At 43.8% G+C, this 20,570-nt stretch overlaps 1 protein-coding gene across 1 annotated transcript in view; it reads left to right on the top strand.

Moving 5' to 3' along the window:
• Positions 1–337: 337 nt before the first annotated feature.
• GRIN3A (glutamate ionotropic receptor NMDA type subunit 3A) overlaps positions 338–20,570 on the top strand; it is a 92,396-nt gene continuing 72,163 nt past the window's right edge. The window contains exon 1 of the mRNA XM_037902173.2: positions 338–2,031. Within this exon, the coding sequence (XP_037758101.1) occupies positions 1,255–2,031 (777 nt within the window). The 5' untranslated portion in view covers positions 338–1,254. The remainder of the gene's footprint in view (positions 2,032–20,570) is intronic.

The raw sequence follows: 20,570 nt of genomic DNA, 5'->3' as shown, positions 1-20,570 counted from the left end.
AAACATTAGGGCTATAGTCCTAGAATACCAGGGTTGGAAGGGACCTCAGGAGGTCATCTAGTCCAACCCTCTGTTCAAAGCAGGACCAATCCCCCCAATTTCTGCCCCATCCCAAATGGCCCCCTCAAGGATTGAATTCACAACCCCGGGGTTTAGCAGGCCAACGCTCAGACCACGGAGCTATCCCTCCCCCCAAGCTATCCCTCCCCCAAAACTGGCCACTTGCACCCAAAATACCAGGTGGCCCCAGTGTAAGAAATTGCTCTCATGTGCAGCTGCAGAGGATGACGTGTGCCAATCCTGGCGCGTGTGTAGACGCTGCCTCTGGGGCCTGTTGTCAAGATCCGTGCAGGGAGCTGCGGCGTGTGTCAGTAAAGGCTGTATCAAGCAGGCTCTCCGGAGTCTAGGAAGGGGAAACCTGGCTGTCCACATGGCCACGTGCAAAACGCCCCTATTACAAACCCAGCACGGGGTTAGAGCTGTCTAGATTGGAGCTATAAATAGCCCTGGTCCGCCAATCGGACCCTTCACGCTTGTTTTATGCCTCGTGCTAGCTGAGATAAGGACCCAGGGCGCTGGAGGGGAGCTGTCCGCCCGGGCTCTGGGCTCTGCCCGGGAGCGCTGGGGCACAGGGACTGCGGGCAGCCAGCGGAGGGGACTGTGCCCGGCGCTGGGGCCGCCCGCTGGCTTTCGGAGAGCGCCTGTCGGTGGGAGCTTAGCGCAGCCAAGCGACGGACCGGAGCCATCCAGCAGCTCGGCAACTTTGTCGCCTCGGAGCAAGCCCCCCCAGCTGGGGGAGGCGGGGGGGGGGGGGAAGAAGCGAGCACAGAAGAGCGGGAGGAAGGGCTGAGGCTGGGCCCCTCCCCGAGCGGGGATGTGGGGCTGGGCTCCCTGGGGGCCCCCCCACCGGCGGGATCTCCTGGCCACCGCGGGGCGATGATCGGGGCGCCTGGCGGGGCCGCCTGTCACTGCGCTGACTCTTTGCCGAGCGGACCGGGCTGTCCGGGCGCTCCGGGGTGGGGGGTAAGCGATCGATGCTGCTGGGGAAGGAGGGTCCCCCCCGGCTGCCCCGCGCTGGGGCGAATGGCTGGCGCTGGGGCCCCCAGGCGCCTGGAGTGACTGGAGCCGTGGCCGGGAAGCTGCTCCCGGCTTTGGCTGCTGGGCGGTGCGAGGGCTCGCAGGAGGCGGCGGCTGAGCTGGGAGGGGGCCGGGGCCGGCCGCTCCTCCCGGCTCCCCGGCCGCTGGCTTTCAGCGATGTGGAGACCGGGTCTGTGGTGGCTCCTGAGCAGGGTCTGCCTGCTGCCGCTGCCGCCCTGCGCCCTGGTGCTGGCCCGGGTGCCCGGCTCCTCCTCCCACCCGCAGCCTTGCCAGATCCTCAAGCGGATCGGGCACACCGTGAGGATCGGGGCGGCTCACCTGCAGCCCTGGGCAGCTACCTCCCGGACCAGCCGCGGCTGGAGCTGGGGAGCGCGCAATGACGCCCCGCTCGGGGGAGCGCCGGACCCCGCTCCCGGAGCGCAGGAGGAAGGGAGCAAAGGGGGGCAAAGTGCGCACGAGGCAGCCCAAACTCCCAGGACTACCGGCGGGAAGGGCGCCGGGATCCGGAGGCGGTGGATCGGGACCAGCCTGGGGAACAGGGCGCAGCTGGGCACCGGGAACCTGATTGGCACCGAGAGCGGAGACCAGGAGCTGCTGCTGCTGCCCAAGGACGCGCTGCTGCTGGGGGTGGAGAACCTCAACCGGGTGAGCGGGCTGCTGCCCTACAACCTGTCCCTGGAGGTGGTGATGGCCATCGAGGCCGGGCTGGGCGATCTACCTCTCTTGCCTTTCTCTTCCCCCAGCTCCTCCTGGAGCAGCGACCCGCTCTCCTTCCTGCAGAGCCTCTGCCACACCGTGGTGGTGCAGGGGGTCTCCGCCCTCCTCGCCTTCCCGCAGAGCACCGGGGAGATGCTGGAGCTGGAGTTCGTCTCCTCGGCTCTGCGCATCCCGGTCATCAGCATCGTGCTCCGGGAATTCCCGAGGAAGAGCCAGGTAAGGTCCCCACGGGAGGGAAAGAGAAACAGAGGGGGGTGTATTAGGGGTGGGGAGAGCGGCGAGAGGCAGTGAGGAGTGGCCCACGGTGAACAGAATAGAAGATCATAGATGGCAGGGACCCCAGGAGGTCATCTAGTCCAACCTCAAAGCAGGACCAATCCCCAATTTTTGCCCCATCCCTAAATGGCCCCCTGGAGGATTGAACTCACAACTCTGGGTTTAGCAGGCCAATGCTCAAACCACTGAGCTATCCCTCCCGCAGGGTTATAGGGCAGATCGCCCTGCCCCATACAAACTACACATATCTAACGTCTGAACTCCCAAAGAGCCGCGGGGTGGGTGCCTGCGTGTCTCCAGGAGGAGGCGCCCCCCCTGTAGTGCGCATCAGGACAGGTGTCTAGCGAGAGCTGCCTCAATTGCTCGGCCATTCAGCCCCTAACCTGATGGCTCAAGCCAGAGAGGAGGAGGCTGGCCCAACGGCTGCTGCAACCTGCTCTATAAACACCCTGCTGCAGGTCAGACCATACACACTCCGCAGCTCCCCGGAGCCGGAGGGAGAACTTCTTCAAAGACCGTTTCCCAGCACTGTGCTCTTTTCGGGCACAGGGTTTTTGCCACGAAGGGACTATGCATAGTTTGCAATTTCAAAACATGCATCAGTAGGCTGTTTCACACACACACACGTATGTGTTGCAGGTGAAGCAGCAGCCACCCCTAATTTAAGATTGGATAACATTTTTATCGCACTCTAGACTTCCTTCGGGCAGGAGGGCAGAATGCTCTTTCTCTTCACTTTGTTCCTGAAGAACATTTCCTAGTGTTCTGTTCCATCAGAGAAAAAAAAAGTACCAATCTAAAATATGCAGTAAAGGCCCTCAGATTTATTAGGTATCTAGGTCAGGCTGCCTGGCTTCAATATTCGGATTCCAAATGTACCTGGAGTGGGTTGGTAGCCATAAAACGTACTGACAAATGCAGAACACAGATTCTAAAACACCTTATTTTCCACCTCAAGGCAGACCTTTGTATTGTCCTAGGATGCCCATTTAACAACCAGAGTGTAGGGAAGCAGACTCTAACTGAAAGGAAAGTGGAGTGTGGTGAATCTTCCAGTGAATCTTCTCCCATCAAGAGCCAATGCTGGAGAGTAAAGGGTTAAAAAATCAAATATATTAGAGTGAGAAGGGAGAAGCAGCTCCAAAACTGAACTGGTTAATCACAAATATTGGTATTAGACTGATAAAGGGAGAGACCATGTATAGTATGCCCATGCCCAGAGCACTCTGTGATGCCATTTAATTCATCAAACAGGAGTTAGGCACCTCGGTGCTATCAAAAATCTCATCATGTGCCTCTAGCTGCATATTTGAATGCCTAAATAGCTGAAAAAATCTGGCCTTTTGTCAAATTCTACATTCCTGAAGCTAATATCACAACAACAGAAAGTGGTACCCTATTCATAGCATCAGAAGAAATCATTTAGATTGAAATCTTAGAATTATCTCCTGCCACACACAATGCTATATAGAGTAAAACATGCCATTCTTGTCCAACTTTCCATTCTCTATGCAATATCTAATGACTAGTGTATACTGACAATAAATCTAAACATAGTTATTACCAAGGAACACAGTTTACTTCATGAAGTTCTCCCTAAATAGTAATCATAATATCAGCAAAATGTAGCAGTTTACAGCTATCATTGGGCCAAACAGATCAGGATTTCCTTCATTTTAATACCAGTGCAAATCACACTGAAGTTTTGACAGGCCATTCATTAATTTGGAGGCAGAAGTTCTTGACCAAAGACACCGAGAAATTGAGTCGTGCTTAGCATTCTTCTATGCAATATTAAATGGAATGATTATGTACACAGACAAGATAGTTTCCCTTCCAATCCCAAGATTTCTGATTGCCACTCACCAACTTTCCCAGGGAGATGACTCATAGGCAAATGGTTGAAAATGAAATCGCCCTACCAGACTGAGCCAGTGGTATGGGAAGAGTATAGATATAGGCAGTGTTGTTGGAAGTATGTGAGGTGGTTGAGTATTTTTGTAGCAGTCTTTTCCGAATTTTCATACTGAAAAAGTACGTTTTAAGGGTGAACTACAAATGAAGCATCAGCTGTTCTGTTTCACCGAGATTTATTATTAAAAAGAAACTTCACAAACCATGCAGTGCAATAAAATAATAAACAGCTAATGATCTTCACAGTTAGTTCAGTGTGGAGATGACACTCAGCGATGGATATAGCAGGAGGGATGGGACAAGGAGACGTTATGCCTTGCTGGTTATTCACATATATACTGGTTCTGTGTTTCAGCAGGTTTCTCTGGTATCTGATATCAAGGCATGGGATATTCTGGGCACCACTGGGCAGTGGGAACCAGCTGATTGTGGCTTTGGAGCATCAAAAAGGAAAATAAAGATACATTTTTAGGTTAAGTGGTGAATCCCTGCTAAAATGGCAAATCTGGGCATACAGCAGATGCTCCTGCTGCAAATGGAATTTTGACATTTAATTTGCAGTTCAATTGGAAAATCAAGCTTACTATTAGAAAAGGCTTTGTAGTGTCAAAGGATACTGAGTGCCAAATGGTATGACCTTATTGGGTATGTGGTACCTCCAGAAGTGATATTGACCCACTAGTCCCAAGTAAGTCTGAGCACTTGTGCAGGGGAAGGCATTTTTGGGAAGTGGGCATAGGGAGAAGACAGCCTTCTGTCAAATATAAAAATCAAGGCGATGTTTCCAAAACAGAAGTCATTTTTGGCAAAGCAGTAATGCCTAGTTACAATATTTGATAGTTTTAAAGCTACATAATCATCCTAAATTTGTCTGAAACCAAATACTTAGGTTTATAAAGGATCTCTCAATACCATACAAAGCTGACACTATTTCATGTGCTTTAATGCTCATTTTCTCCCATTCCACACATTTTAGTATTAAAACGATATGAAACATGCCTGTTGTAGACTGTGAGAGATATGAAGGAGCCTCTTTAAAGGGTGGCTTTTGAGTCTTGCTTTCTTCCAATTCCTGCTGAATTATTCTGGTTCAGGAATATTTCTTACACGTACACTATTAGGACTAAGGGGCTTGATTCTCATTTAAGCTAAGGTCTCTTTATGCTTCCAGAGTAGTGTTGAAGGCCAAAGTAACCAAGAATCAGGCCCTGTCTGGACAGCAACCTGAGAATTTTTAATCCTTCTGAATGTGAATTTTGAAGACACAACAAGCATTTTGTCACAAAAATGTTGTTTTGTATCTTTCCTGTGTTAGGTGGAAGCTCTTGGTTGTGCAGTTGTCTACCATTAAAAGCAGTAATATGTGTATTTGCTGTCCTGTGTTTACCGTTTCAGAACCAAAGCCTCCTCACAAGCTCAGGGTTAGATCCCTATCATTTTCCTTCAACATTATGTATGTGTTCTCCAGAAACAGTCTGATTCTTGTTTTTACAATGTGCACGTTTTGTATAGGGATGTGTGCAATGCCCGCTATAGGACTGGTAGAATTTCCACAGTCCACTGTATTTACAACTGCAGTTCATCTGTCTACTACCTTTGAGTCCATAAAGAAAGGGACACCCAATGGAAAGGTGTCCTTGTTCGTATAGTGTTTTTTCAGTGGGTGATTGGACAGCCCTTGTTTAGAGACTGGGAAACCAATATTGGCATCAGTTTGGGAGGTAATATTTGTTCCTTCTAGAGTTTTAGCTCTTTGGTTTTCTTGTTTAATGCATTGACTCCAAGTGTAATTTTATATATTATTACACATCTCATCTAACTGGAAATCCTCCTCCTCACAGTGCGACCTACAGCTTAGCAGATTCAAGAGCCTATTTAAATAATTTATTTGACATTTCAGCCTGGTTTGTGACATGGGGTGTTTTGACTCACCATATTCCCTGTGTCAATAGGCTTTGTCCTAGTAGAAGAATTGGATGATGGATGGAAAATATTGCATTAAAGCAAACTGGCTTTTTAAATTTTTTTCCTCCCATATTTTATTTTGCTGAAATTATGCACTCAATTGGACTCAGATTCACAAATAGTTTCATTCAATCAAAAAAAATTCATTCTTTTGTCAAACTATTTGCTAAAAAAGACATGCCCATCTCCAAGTGGCTTTTGCCATTGAATATATACAACTTAGTTGTCCAAAAGGGCCAACTCATGCTCATATCTGTCTCTCTCTGTAGGTATATGTGGATAGCATATTACTAATTGCTGAATGGAAAAGACAGAATTATCAATAATAATGCAGAAAAGGCAGAAGTTCAGTAAATATTTCTGTTTTGAATTTGGGGAATAAAAACAGATAATGTACTCATATCATACGATGATGAGAACATGCTTTCCATTCCACTAGTATCGTGAGACAATGTTAAATGGCAGCTACTAAAGTCAAACATGTTAAACCAACAGGCCCAGATAATTTGCATCCAAGAGTTTTTAAAGAGCTGGCTAATGAGTTCGCTGGACTGTTAATTTTGATTTTTAAGAAGTCTTGGAACATTGGGGAAGTTCCAAAAAGCTAGAAGACACTTAATGTTGTACCAATATTTTAAAAGGGTAAATAGGATGACTCGGGTAATTATAGGCCTGTCAGTCTGACATCAATCCTGGGCAAAATAATGGGGGTGGGTGTCACCAGGGGACTGCCACTGCATCCCCCTCCCGCAAGCATGCACTGCTATGCCCAGTCAAGAAGGTTTATTCATTTATAGCAAAGTTTAACAAGCAAACAGAATGCAGCTTTAAGTCAATACCTGGCCCCCAGGCTTCAGGGCCACCCCTCCCGCGGATCTCTGGCTTTCCAGCTCCTGGCAGCTTCCTTGCCTCCTCCAACTCTGTTTCCCTCTTGAAGTTGCAGCACTTGCTCCAGGGACCCACCACAGTCGTTAGCCCTACTCCAGTGTGGCCTCTGCTGACCAGGGCTAAGCCGGTCTCAATCCTTCCTCCCAGGGCTCCACTTGCCTCAGTCCTTTCCTTCCAGTTGCCTATGAGCAGCCCTTTATAGGTCCAGGCATATCTCAGCCCTCTTTTAATTGGCTGTATTGTGCTCACCTTCTCCAGTCCCGGGGAGCTGGGCTCAGCCTAACCACAGAGACCAGCTCCCCTGTGACAGGTGGATATGGGACTTGATTAATAAATAATTAAAGGAGGATGATATAATTAATGTCCAACAACATGGGTTTATGGAAAATAGAGCCTGTCAATCTAACAGGATATCCTTTTTTTTTTTCTTTTCCTGAGACTACAGGGTTGATTGACAAAGATAATAGTTTTGATGTAATACAGGTAGATTTCTGTAAGGCATTTGACTTTACGCTCAACACGGTGATTATAAACCTAGAATGACATAAAATTAACGTTTTCTTGGACTAACTTCTGTTGGTGAGAGATACAAGCTTTAAAGTTACACAGAGCTTTTTGTGTAACCTGAAAAGTTTGTCTCTCACCAACAAAAGTCTCTCTAATATCCTGGAACCAACATGGCTACAAAAACACTGCATACATAAAATTATCATGGCACATATTAAGTGGATAAAAAGCTGGCTAATTGATAGGTCTCAAAACATAACTGTAAACAGGGAACAATCCTCAAGCAGGTGTGTTTCTAGTGGGGTCCCTATGCTATTTAACATTTTTATCAATGACCTTGAAGAAAACACAAAATTATCACTGATAAAGTTTGCAGATGACACAGAAATTGGGGGAGTGGTAAATAATGAAGAGGACAGGTCGCTGATACAGATTGATCTGGATCTCTTGGTAAACAAACAATATGCGTTTTAACGTGGCTACATGTAAATGTATACATCTAGGAACAAAGAACATAGGCCATACTTACACAGTGGGGGACTCTATTCTGGGGCGCAGTGACTGAAAAAGATTTGGGGTTCCTGGTGACAGTCAGCTGAACAAGAGCCTCCAGTATGACACTTTGGCCAAAAGGGTTAATGTGATCCTTGGATGCATGAACAGGGGACTCTTGTTGTTTTACCTCGTAATATGGCAGTGACTTGACTGCTGCTCGAATACTGTTTCCAGTTCTGGTGTACACAGTTCAAGAAGGATGTTGATAAACTTGAGTGCTTGCAAAGAAGAGCCACAACGATGATTAACAGATTAGAAAACTCAAGGAGCTCAGTCACTATAAGCCTTATATGAGTCTATCAATTTAGTTTAACAAAGAGAAGGTTCAGTGGTGACTTGATCACAGTTTCAGTAGCAACATAGGGAACACATTTTTGATAGTGGGATCTTCAATCTAGCAGAGAAAGGTGCAGCACCATCCAATGGCTGGAAGTTGAAGCAAGACAAATTCAGACTGGAAATAAAACACAAATTTTAACAGAGAGGATAATTAACCATTGGAACAACTTACCAAGGTCATGGTGGATTCTCCATCACTGACCATTTTTAAATCAAGATTGGATGTTTTTCTAAAAGATCTGCTCTAGAGTTATTTTGGTGAATTTCTATGGCCTATATTTTACAGGAGGTCAGATTAAATGATCACATTGGCCTTGGAATCTATTAATCGAATTATATATGTGCACAGTATATTGGTAAATACACATCTGTGCAAAATGTGAAAGTGCATGTTCCACGAGGTTGAAAGATGATGCTGAACTTTTTGATTTGTTCCCCTATATTTGCTTCATTGACTCTCACTTGAAATGAATTACCAGTTTTGAAATGTTGAGGGGGATGCTAAGTGAAGAACGCTTCCAGCAGCCGCCTGGAAGGTTTCCATTTGGCATTGCGCTGGAAAGATTTGATCTGCAGCATGCTGGCTAATTAACTTTTATCTAAAAGGTTTCAGTCACCTGAATCTGAATAGCTGCAGTCAGCAGATGGGGAGTCCGGGGGGGGGGGGGTGCACGGGGAGGAATGCACAGGTGCACCATCAGCCACTGCTAGTGAGTAGTACACAGGGAAATTACCATGAGCGTCTGATCATTATGATGCAGGATAAATCAAATGTCAGGACATTCAGAAGTGGGCATTACTTCCCTTTTCTCACCCATGTATTTTTATTGCTGTTTCTTACCAGCTTTCATCTGTGATGATCGTTTCCAAAGCTGCTTGTACAATTTGAAAAATATTTAGGATGCATTGTACAGGGTCTGAATACACTGCACAAGCACATTTTAAACATTTCACATTTCCCTAAAGGCCGGCTCTTGACTCGTTTAAGGAAGAGAGAGCCGTCACTGCCCACGGCTTTGTATCTTAATACGAACTCAAAAACAAGACAGATTTTCAAGAGTAAACAAGTGTTTTGATTTAAAAGTGGAATCTCATTTGTAATATGAAGATCACACTATAGGATGCAGCAGTTAATAGCCAGAGGGACCAGCTATCTTTTGCAGGCAGACTCTTTCAGTCATGCTGTTTAAAACAGTTGCATCCCCCCATTTTAAACAGCCTATTTACTCAAAGAGATTTTGCACCTGCTTTGCAAAACTCAGTATTATTTTGGCTCAATTCAAAGTTTGCTGATTTCCCAGTGGGGATTTTACATGAAAGCATAAACTATTTATTATTTCTTCTGAGCTTCTGAATTTCACTAATATTTATGAGTTGAAAAGCTCACCATAGGAAACCAGATGTTTATCAGGCTCTTTACTGTAATGAGTATGTAAGCGACATTATATAGGAAAGATAAATATAAACCTGGATGTGTTGCTGTCACCCTCTTTAGAAATGATATCGCAGTTATCTTAGGTATAATTTATTTTTTCTTTTCCATTAATACTAGGAAGTTCGTTTTTACTACACTATTGAAAGGGAAATAAAGTGAAACAAACCTTTTTGTTTCAATGTCTTCATTTCAAATGGCTTACAGTGATGAGGATGACATTAAAAAGAACATCTTACAAGTGAACTAATAGACACCATTAACTGTTTTAAGGGCAGCCGAAATAATTAATTAATACTAGACGAAACCACATGTATTTTTAATGCCAGAATCTTAAAACTGAGCGTGCCATTGCACAATGGCATACTTGACAAGCAAGTATACCCAGTAATTTATTGTTTTTCCCTGGGGTTTGGTGGCGGGGGGAGGGATGGGGGCGAGGGAGGGAGAATTTGCTTTGCTCAGGGAAAGTTTTTAACCTACGCTCTGTTTTCCCAGCCATTTGACAACTCACACATGAACTGCATCATCCATCAGTGATTATCTTGCCCTCAGCCCATGTGTGGAATTCCCGCTAATGTCAGTGGGACTCTGGTGCCATAAATGATGGTAAGACTATGGTCCCAAGATTTGTTTCCCTCTATTTTGTGAAACTAATGATGCAGTCTCCTGTGCAGAGAAATGATCTGTTGCTATCCTGGGTTATTTCCCAACCATATGGAGGAACAGATCATGCAGTCCTTGCTCACACAGAACTCCCACTGACATAATGAAATTGCCAACTGCAGCTTTCTAGCACTTTCCTTCTTTAAAGATTCTTATGCTAGTAGTCCTTGAGGGACACAGGATAGTGAGCTAGGCAGGCCCCTGGTCTGGTAGGGCATCAGTTCCTATGTTTTATCTGAATAACAGATGCAAGGCCCAGGCCAAAATTGGCTGAGTAATACATGCCACATAATCACTGTTGGCTTCCAAATCTATTAGCGGAGAAAAGGTCAGCAATTAAAAACGATCATTTCAGCAGTCTCCTTAGTTCTTGAAACTTAAGCGATTTACATTTGTTCAAAGTGAAACTTAAAAATCAAAATGTAGCATTTATGTTTGCACCTCAGAGATTTACGGGAGAGAAAACTCCTCTTTTAAATAATCAGTTCATTAAGTGCTCTGATATGAAATGTAACTAGACACTAGTCCCACAAATAGCCTGTCACACTTTACAATGCTCTCTGGCATCCTTTGATTAAAGACAGTGCAGCGGCAACAACCATGGAGAAGCCAAAACTGTCATTTATTCAATCATCTCTGGGACCACTTTTTATCTGTATGAATTATTTGCTTGGTACTGGGTACTTACATGCCTGCTAAAGTAATTAGTTTTGTGCTTTCATCCAATTATGCCCATAAGATCTCTTTAGTGAATGTAATCCTTCACACAATATTTATTACATTCTTGCTATGCTGCATTTTATTCCATGTTATCTTTCATCAAGCAAATATTGAATCGTTCAGTTATGAACTGCTAATGGGAAAGGATTCACTCCCTAAATACATATTTATATGGCATTAAAAGAAAGCCTGGGGATCATTGGGAGCCAAGAAGTTGCACAATCACTACCCTCTGTATCCTTGTGATTTTATTTTGTTATTCTTCTCTTCCCTTCTTTTGTTTGTTACACTCACTCATTCCATCTTGTCATAAATTAGACCGTAAAGTCTCGAGGGTAGGGACGGTCTTTATCTTTGTGTTTATACAGTGTCTGGTACAATGGATCACAGTCCTCATAAAGGCCTCTAGGAACTACTATATTACAACAATAATTAACAAGACCGGATTTTCAAAAGTGCTCAGCGCCCACAATTGAGGTCAGATTTTCAAAAAAGCACTTAGGCACTAAAATAAGCCAAATCTTAGTACCAGTGAGACAGAATGTCATGTCTTCCTCCAACATATCAACAATGCGTATATAATGGATGTGTAGTTATCTGCAAGTGAGGTGTCATCTTTGGGTATTTAGAACCTGTGCAATATTTCTTACCACAAGTGTAAACTGCAAATTTATATCCATGGTGCAACCAATGCAAAGTGGGTGCCTATCATGAAATAGATATGTGGATTGTTCAAGAATTGGACAGAGTTGCCCAAATGATATTACTCTTGTGATCATTTCCAGCAGCACGTGTTAAAAGAAGAGTAAGCAAAGAATTCACAATGAATAACTTGCAGAATATCGGAACTATTTAACTTTATGGAATGGTCGCAAACAGTTCTCTGCAAGAATACACGACAGCCCTAATCCATAGCCCATTGAAGACAACAGCAGTCTTTCCATTTACTTCACTGGGTTTTAGATTGGGCCCTAGATGTGTTGGTTATTTGGTTGGTCAGAAAAGTCACCTGATATAGTTTCTGTTCTCTGATTGGATGAGTGCAAGGACTTTGGGAATACGCTCATGTCAAGGTTCCTTCCCCACTCTGAACTCTAGGGTGCAGATGTGGGGACCTGCATGAAAACCTCCTAAGCTTACTCTTACCAGCTTAGGTTAAAACTTCCCCAAGGTACAAACTATTTTACCTTTTGCCCTTGGACTTTCGCTGCCACCACCAAACGTCTAACACTGGTTACTGGGTAAGAGTTTGTTTGGAAACGTCTTTCCCCCCACAGTCCTCTCAAATCTTACCCCCCCCCCCTTTCCTGGGGAAAGTTTGATAAAAATCCTCACCAATTTGCATAGGTGACGACAGACCCAAACCCTTGGATCTTAAGAACAATGAAAAAGCCATCAGGTTCTTAAAAGAAGAATTTTAATAGAAGAAAAAGTAAAAAGAATCCCCTCTGTAAAATCAGGATGGTAAATACCTTACAGGGTAATTAGAGTCAAAACATAGAGAATCCCTCTAGGCAAAACCTTAAGTTACAAAAAGACACAAAAACAGGAAGATCCATTCCATTCAGCACAGCTTATTTTCTCAGCCATTTAAAGAAAACAGAATCTAACGCATATCTAGCTAGATTACTTACTAAGTTCTAAGACTCCATTCCTGTTCTGTCCCCAGCAAAAGCATCACACAGACTGAGAGAGAGGCTTTGTTTCTCTCTCCCCCCAGCTTTTGAAAGTATCTTGTCTCCTCACTGGTCATTTTGGTTAGGTGCCAGCGAGGTTATCCTAGCTTCTTAACCCTTTACAGGTGAAAGGGTTTTTCCTCCAGCCAGGAGGGACCCCAAAGGTGTCTACCCTTCCCTTCACACCCATGACAGCTCATCTAAAATTTGGTTTTGTGAATACATGCACACTCTACTTTGAAGTTCACTTTCTGTGAACATCTGTCCTTGTAATACTTGATTGCCCAAATGTTTATGGAAAGCAAGCAAACAGGTACAAGCACGGCTGAAGTGAATTCATTTAAACATTGAAATGAATATTTGCTGTTTGATTTTTGATGTGTTTACCAGAATAAATCAATATATGCTGAAACTGTAAACCCTTTTGGGCAGAGACTATCTTTTCATGTGCTTACAGTTGTTAGCACAGTGTGGTCTGGAGGTATTACTTCAATACAAATAAATAATAATAGCAAAAGTTTTATATATTATTCAAACTTAGCTTTGAATTTTGCCGTCTACCATTTTCTCTACTTTAAAGCTACAAGAATTTTAATACAATTACTCTTTAAAAAAATAAACACTAACCCTTTGTCCATCCCATACATCTTGATTCTAATCCTTTTATTCACTTAATTAAATCCAGGGTCATTCGAATTGTTATCAATATCTTTTTGCAGATTGCACCAATATCAGTTATAATCCCAGATTAAATATTTAATAACTATTTAGATAACTGGGAACTTGATTAGGGATGCTAGGGGGAGTAGAAATGAGAATTTGAGGTGGTAATGGATACTTTTGAGGACCTGAAGCAGAAACTTTGTACAAACAAATACCATAGATCTAAAAGAATTGAGGGATTAGTGGGCCAACGATGGAGACAAAGGATAATCCAGCGATTAGCACGCCAGCCTAACTGTTGACACACCTGCAGTCAACTCCTTGCTCTGCCACAGATTTCCTCTATGACTTTGGACAAGTATCTTAATCTCTCTGTGCCTCAGTTCCTCGGGTGTAAAATGCAGATGATACTGCCCTACTTCCCAGGGGTGCCTAGAGGAAAAAATACATTGTTGTGAGGGGCTCAGAGACTATAGTACTGCAACCGTATAAGTACTGAAGACATGGAGATTATCAATTTAAAGGCAGCCATTTCATTTTTGAAAATCTGCTGCAGAAACAGAACATTAATCTGTTGGGGCAGGAATCATCGCCTAAATTTGCACAAGTGACTAGGAGTTTTGGGTGCCTCATTTTGGGGGGTCCAATTTGAGACTCTGAAAAGCCCCCAATTTTCAGAGACCGGTTGCTCAGCAGTTTCTAAAAATCAGGTCCTTTTAGGCTGTCTCAAGTTGAGCTCTTAGTAACCATGGGCCTAAATTCACTCATCATGTTTGAAAATGTACGCCTGTGTCTTTGTATCTGTGTGTCCACCACCTAGCACAACGTTGCCTTGATCCTGACTGGGTCCTTTGCATACAACTCCAATAATAATTTGTATTATTTATTATTACTATTACCTATTTATTATCTAGTGCTTTTCCTCAGAAGATCTCAAAGTGCTTCACAATCTTGAATGTATTTATCCTGACAAAACCACTACAAGGAAGGGAGTTATTACTAAATATTTTATGTGGCGGAAGAAGCAGCAGAGAGTAAAAATCCTTTCTGCGGCTATAATTCTATCTTTGTTCTCCTGGCAGAGCCCCAATTAATGTAAACAGGGACTCTGTGCATACAGGGTGAAATATGAGCAGGCTTCCAAGGGAGATTGTGGAAGCCCCGTCATTGGAGGTTGTCAAGAACAGGTTGGACAAACACCTGTCAGGGGTGATCTAGGTTTACTTGGCCCTGCCTCAGTGCGGGGGCTGGGCTAGATGGCTTCTAGAGGTCCCTTCTAGCTGTACGTTTTTATGAATCGCTGACGCTTGGTCTAACTCCCTGTCTTCTCTTCAGTGACTGGAGGATGCTAGTTTCACCAGCACCCATCCAGCTCTGCTGCCTAGGGTGGCAGGAAAGAATGCTGGAAGCCCACAGGCAGGTCCCATTACAATACCTAGTTCTGTGGGAGAATTTTTTGTGCTGCTATGAAGTGGAAAATGAGTCAAGCTGGAGGTAGGGCAGGGATGGCAGATCCCTAACTATACCAGCTATTCCCTCATAACGGGAATAGGTGTGTGCACGGTCAATGCTGCGAACCCTGTGGCTGCAGTAGCAGCTAGAGAGCGGACCAGAGTCTTCTCTCCACACGTTTTTGCATTGGCTTAACCAAAGGGTGCATTTGAAATGGACTTCCTTCAATCAAAGCAAGCCATTGTGGGGTCAGCGCTCTCCCACTGATTTACACCTGGTTTATATCAAGTTGGTTTAAGCTAAAGTCCTCTCAGCACCAGGGGCAACCCTGGCATGAGCTTGTACCTCTGCCTTCTCAAGCTGGTGACTAAATGCCCCACTGTTGTCCACAGTTCGTGGCAGCAGATCAAACCATTCTGTTTATTGGTAGTAATGGTTTTAAGTGCATTAAGCAGGGCATGTTATAGAATACTTAAATTCTCCCACCAAGCCAGCTGGTAAAATGCTATCTAGAATTGGTTGCTGCATGCTGGTGCTGCATACTTATTCTTTTTTCAACATCCAGGGTGGGGTGAGGGGTTGGGGGCGCTACCAGATCTAACTTCCTTTCCTGGAAAACTGATGCAGAAGGTCTTTTTCAGTGAAACAGAGGCATGAGTATGCGGAGGATCAAAACTGAGATTGGGAAAAGTGCCCCTGGGAAATATATTTTTCTTTGTCTTCTGTATTGCAGTTTCTCCAACTCCAGAAGCAGTAATTTATCCAATAGAGGCAAACAGTTGCTTGGCTCATAGGTTCCTGTCAAATTCATGGATATTGTTGCTCTATCATCCCTTTCTTTCAGGTTGTCAGGGAGCAGAAGGTGCTTCCACACGCCACTTACAGCCAGCCAAAGAGTTAAAAAACTGTAGGATATTTTTGCACATACAGGTTCCTAAGCTGGGTTCCCTGTGATCCTCGGAGTCATTGTTATTATCCATCATTCGTGAGAACTTAAACAGCCTTGAGTCTTAATGAAAATGCTTGTGAGGCCTGACGTTTTCACAGATTTTGTTACAGACCCATTAAAAAATGCATCCCAGAATTTGTTTTCATTTTTTATTATTCTCACTTAAAAAAAAAAAAGTCACAGTCAAGGAGAAAAAAGCCCGATAGCATGTGACTTACATGACCAGTCGCACAACACAGAGAACAATAAATACTGGGCAGGTAATAAAAACTGTTTGCAAACAATCCAGCAGCTGGCAATTATTTGTCAGAAGTGCTTAGCGAATAATGATCAAAAATGAATGCATTTGCTTAGATCAGCGGAGTGTAAATCAGCGGGTGTAAATTAGCACTGCTCCATTGTCCTCAAGAGTTGGGGCCCAGATTCTACATTGCTGTGCATCTCATGCGGTCATTTATTGCGTTATCATTCATAACCTCATATCATTCATGCGTTACCTAGGGAGGTGGTTAAAAACTCCTTGGAAGTTTTTAAGGTCAGGCTTGACAAAGCCTTGGCTGGGATGATTTGATTGGGGATTGGTCCTGCTTTGAGCAGGGGGTTGGACTAGATGACCTCCTGAGGTCCCTTCCAACCCTGATATTCTATGATTCTATGATTTACACCAGCGCAAAGTGGGAATAAATTGGTGCCTTCCATATTGGATCATGTTTCACACCCCTCTTGCCTTGATATTAATGATGACACAAGATGCAGGACTACGTTATCTAGTTACCCAAAGTAGGTGAAAATTATTGCTATCACTATTATTTCATTTACTACAGTAGCGTTCAGAGACCCCAGTCAGGATCCTAGGTCAGCTGGGCAAGGTGCTCTACAGAGTTAGAGATGGTGCCCCTGCTTGGAAGCGTTTATAATCTGAGAAGAAAAGCAACGTGCAAAGTGTGTCTCCCTCTCCTCCCAGTCAAATGCTGTGTGTACATTTGCTATTTTTATATTTTTCAGCTTGATAATTACATAAATAATATTGACTTGCACTAACTGTGCCTAAGCCTAGCCCTTAAGTATTGGCTGATTGCCAGCAGGTGGTGCTAAGCTTGTAATGGATATTTTTGGAAACCAAGGGCCAGATCCTCAGTTGGTGTAAATCATCATCGATCCATTGTCAATGCCAAGGAACCAGTCCGAAGAGTTTCACCAACTCTAATTGTATTGATGAGCATGATATAAGTACTTATCTGTACTGGATGGAATTAGACTAGGTTAGCTAGAAGAAAGGAAGGAAGTCTGGAGAGTCAGTGGCCAAACTCATCCCTGGTGTACCTGCATTGATTCATTTGGCCCAGTGGTTTGAAAGTATTTTAATTCATTGTAGCCAGAGTTTAGCCGAATCAGACTTTGAAGCACCATTCTCTGAAAGGTTTTATAACTAAACCAAATATCTCATTCAGCTTTCTTAACACAACATAAATAGTAATACAACATGTATTCTTGGCATAATCATTTTTAGCATTTATAGTGCTTTGCATTTACAAAGAGCTTTGCAATCATTAACTAATTATCACAGCATCCCTGTGAAGAAGGTATATAGTATTGTTTTACATACAGGTAAACTGAGGCACTGAGCAGTTAAGGGACTTTCTGAAGGTCACACAGTGAGTTCGGGTCAGCAGTGGAACTAGTATTGAAGAGTCCCTACCACTCATTCCCACGCTCACTTCGTTAAAGCATGCCACCTATCTTTAACATTGTACCCACAAAATTAAGATTAAATCTTTTAACTTATTAACTACTGGCAAATAAAGACTGTCCCTTTTAACCTTCATAGTCGTTCCTTTCCAGAGAGCCATAACGCAATAGCAAATGCAGATTTTTGCATGGAAGGACATGCAGCGCAAAGGCCCGTATTTCCAGATCAACTCGATTTTTCATTGTGAAGCCGTCATTTATATGGTTACTGCTATTTGCTGGCTCGGGGGCAATAACAGTAAAATACTGAGCAAGGGCAAAAATAGTTAATGAGATTTTGATATAGTGCCCAACGCCAAAGGTTTTTGCCAAAATGCACAACGGTCAGAACTACTTTTACCCACAGGCCATTTTGTTTACCGCTACTGGCCTCTGAAACAGCGATATTTGTTTGACTAAATATGAATGAGTCTCCTGCACTTTGTCCCTCCTCCCTCCCCTCACTTTACCTGGGAAGGGAAAGCTAAAAGACTCTTTAATCTCAGTAGGAGCTTATTTTTGAGGAGGAAAAGCTTCACATGGGAGTCCTCCCTTCCCACCTGCAGAACGGCATTTAGGGGGCGTATTTGAGGAGGGAGTAGGCCGCAGCCATACCACAAAGCAGTCTTTGTGGGGAAGCTGCCCTGTCCATCACTGGCAATTTTTCACTATAGAGATTTCAGCTTGGTTCTGTCTTGGTGGGGAGACAGCTCCTGGTAGGAAAAAGTCTGGGCTTGTTCTCCCTATGGAGAAATACTGGGGCCATTTCCACTTCCTCCAGGGGCAGCTGCAGGAATAGAGCGCTAACGTTGTTGGGCCAGCAGCAGCATTCTCCTGCTCCTAGCATCCTGCAAGTGATCATGTCAGACATCATCACCGATGTAAGATGAGAGGATCCATGGCCCTATCCATGTGGGCTTGCCTTCCCAGAGTGCACTAGGATGTGTTTACCTTTGGTCAAAAACAGGTGTCATGTGAAACATACGTACACATACATGGGGCTAGATGTCAATCAGCACTGCTGCATTGACTTCAAGGACTGGGGCCCAGATTCTGCATTGCCGTGCACTTTATGCGGTCATTTACACCAGTGCCAAGTGGGAATAAATCATTGCCATTCGTACTGGGTTGTGTTTCATACTCCAACTTGCACTCACTTTGCATTGATATTAATGACTACACAAGGTGCATGCGTGGCCCTTACAGGAAGTGCATTTACTTACAACTTACATTTACACCAGCTAGGGCTTTTTGTAGGTGTGGATCATTTGTCCTATAACTTTCCTTTTTAAAGAATCCTTTAAGATGGGAACAGAAATGCTCTGATCCAAACAAAATTTTAAAAATTCACATTTTCCTCTTGCATATTAGAACAGCATTAGAAATAGCCTTTTAGTTGTATATACCACAAGCCTTGGGCTAATCTTTGATTTATATCCCCCACACAATCCTGTTTAATCTCATTGCTGAATATTTTAGTCAGGAAGACTGATTTCAGAAATCACAACATTCAAATGACTGAAAACGCTAGCATCTGCTGAAACAAATGTCATTTGAAAGAACATTGCTGCTACGCTTTCCTAGACAAACGGTTCCTTTACATTAGTCTGAAAATAATCCATAAAATACTCACTACTTATTTCAGGCAATATTTTATGCAATGAGCCAGTGTGTCTAGTGGTTTGAACAGGAAACTGGGAATTAACAGACCTGGGTTTGGTTTCTCATTCTGCCAGAGACTTGTTGTGTGATCCAGGACATGCCACTTGACCTTGCCTCTGATTCTCCCAACTGCAAAAGGAAGACAATATTTACCCCACTTTGTTAACTAAGGGGTGTGCATTCTTGGAATGAAAGGCATGATCTGAGGTGCTTATGTAGCACCTCACACTCTGTAATGTGTTTATCCTGTGAGGTCAGGCAGTGCTATTATCCCCATTTTACAGATGGGGAACTGAGGCACAGAGAGGCTAAGTGACCTACTTCCACGGGAAGCCTGTGGCACAGCAGAAATTCGAACCTTCCTCTCTCCTATATATGAGTACAGTCCTAGAACATCATTTTACAATGCTGCTGAGCACAGCCTCTCAGTTTTTGATATGTTCTTATTGAAGACTGTGCCCTTGTAACATGCTCAGGGCTCTAGTCCTCTTGTCTTGACAGAGGCAAAACTCTCTTTGACAGGGTCATGCCCTGATTGTGTGTCTGACATTCCAGCCCTATCCCAAAGCAAGTTCCAAACATTACTAAAAATCATCTAACTCACAAACATTCAAATGTGCCGATATTGTGTCGCCTCGTGTTTCTATAATAGTGAATTAATTTGGGCCTACGTCAGAAAAACTTGTGAATGGTGATTAAAAATTAAAAAGTGAATATAAATTACCAGCCTGCACTGAAATATTTAAAAGCTTGATGATCTTATTTATAGGTTATAAGTCCTAGGCCACGTAGCTGATGAATACAACATATAGAACAAGGAGCAATGGTCTCAAGTTGCAGTAGGGAAGTTTAGGTTGGATATTAGGAAAAACTGTTTCACTAGGAGGCTGGTGAAGCACTGGAATGAGTTCCCTAGGGAGGTGGTGGAATCTCCATCCTTAGAGGTTTTTACGGCCCGGCTTGACAAAGCCCTGGCTGGGATGATTTAGTTGGGGTCGGTCCTGCTTTGAGCAGGGGGTTGGACTAGATGACCTCCTGAGGTCTCTTCCAACCCTAATATTCTATGATTCTGTGACCCATATAGCCAGATCGAGCTCTTTGAGGAATAAGGTGAGAGACTGAAGGCAATTATTTTCTATCCCTAAGTAATTAATTGTATTCAGAGGAACAGATCCTGCAACCTTTCCTCATACGAGCAATCTCACCCTCAAGAAAGTAGCCTAGTTGAAGCTGATGGGGTTATTTATATCAACAAGAAATGCTCAGCTGAGTAAAAGTTGTAGGAGTGGGACTCTGAAGATGGAGTAAGAAATAGGATTCGGTTTTAATAAATCCTGTTGCCAAAATAAGTTTGGGGTTAGCT

Source organism: Chelonia mydas, chromosome 5 (genome assembly GCF_015237465.2).
Source record: "Chelonia mydas isolate rCheMyd1 chromosome 5, rCheMyd1.pri.v2, whole genome shotgun sequence".
NCBI classification, from domain to species: domain Eukaryota; kingdom Metazoa; phylum Chordata; order Testudines; family Cheloniidae; genus Chelonia; species Chelonia mydas.
This window is presented reverse-complemented; position numbering and strand designations above follow the sequence as displayed.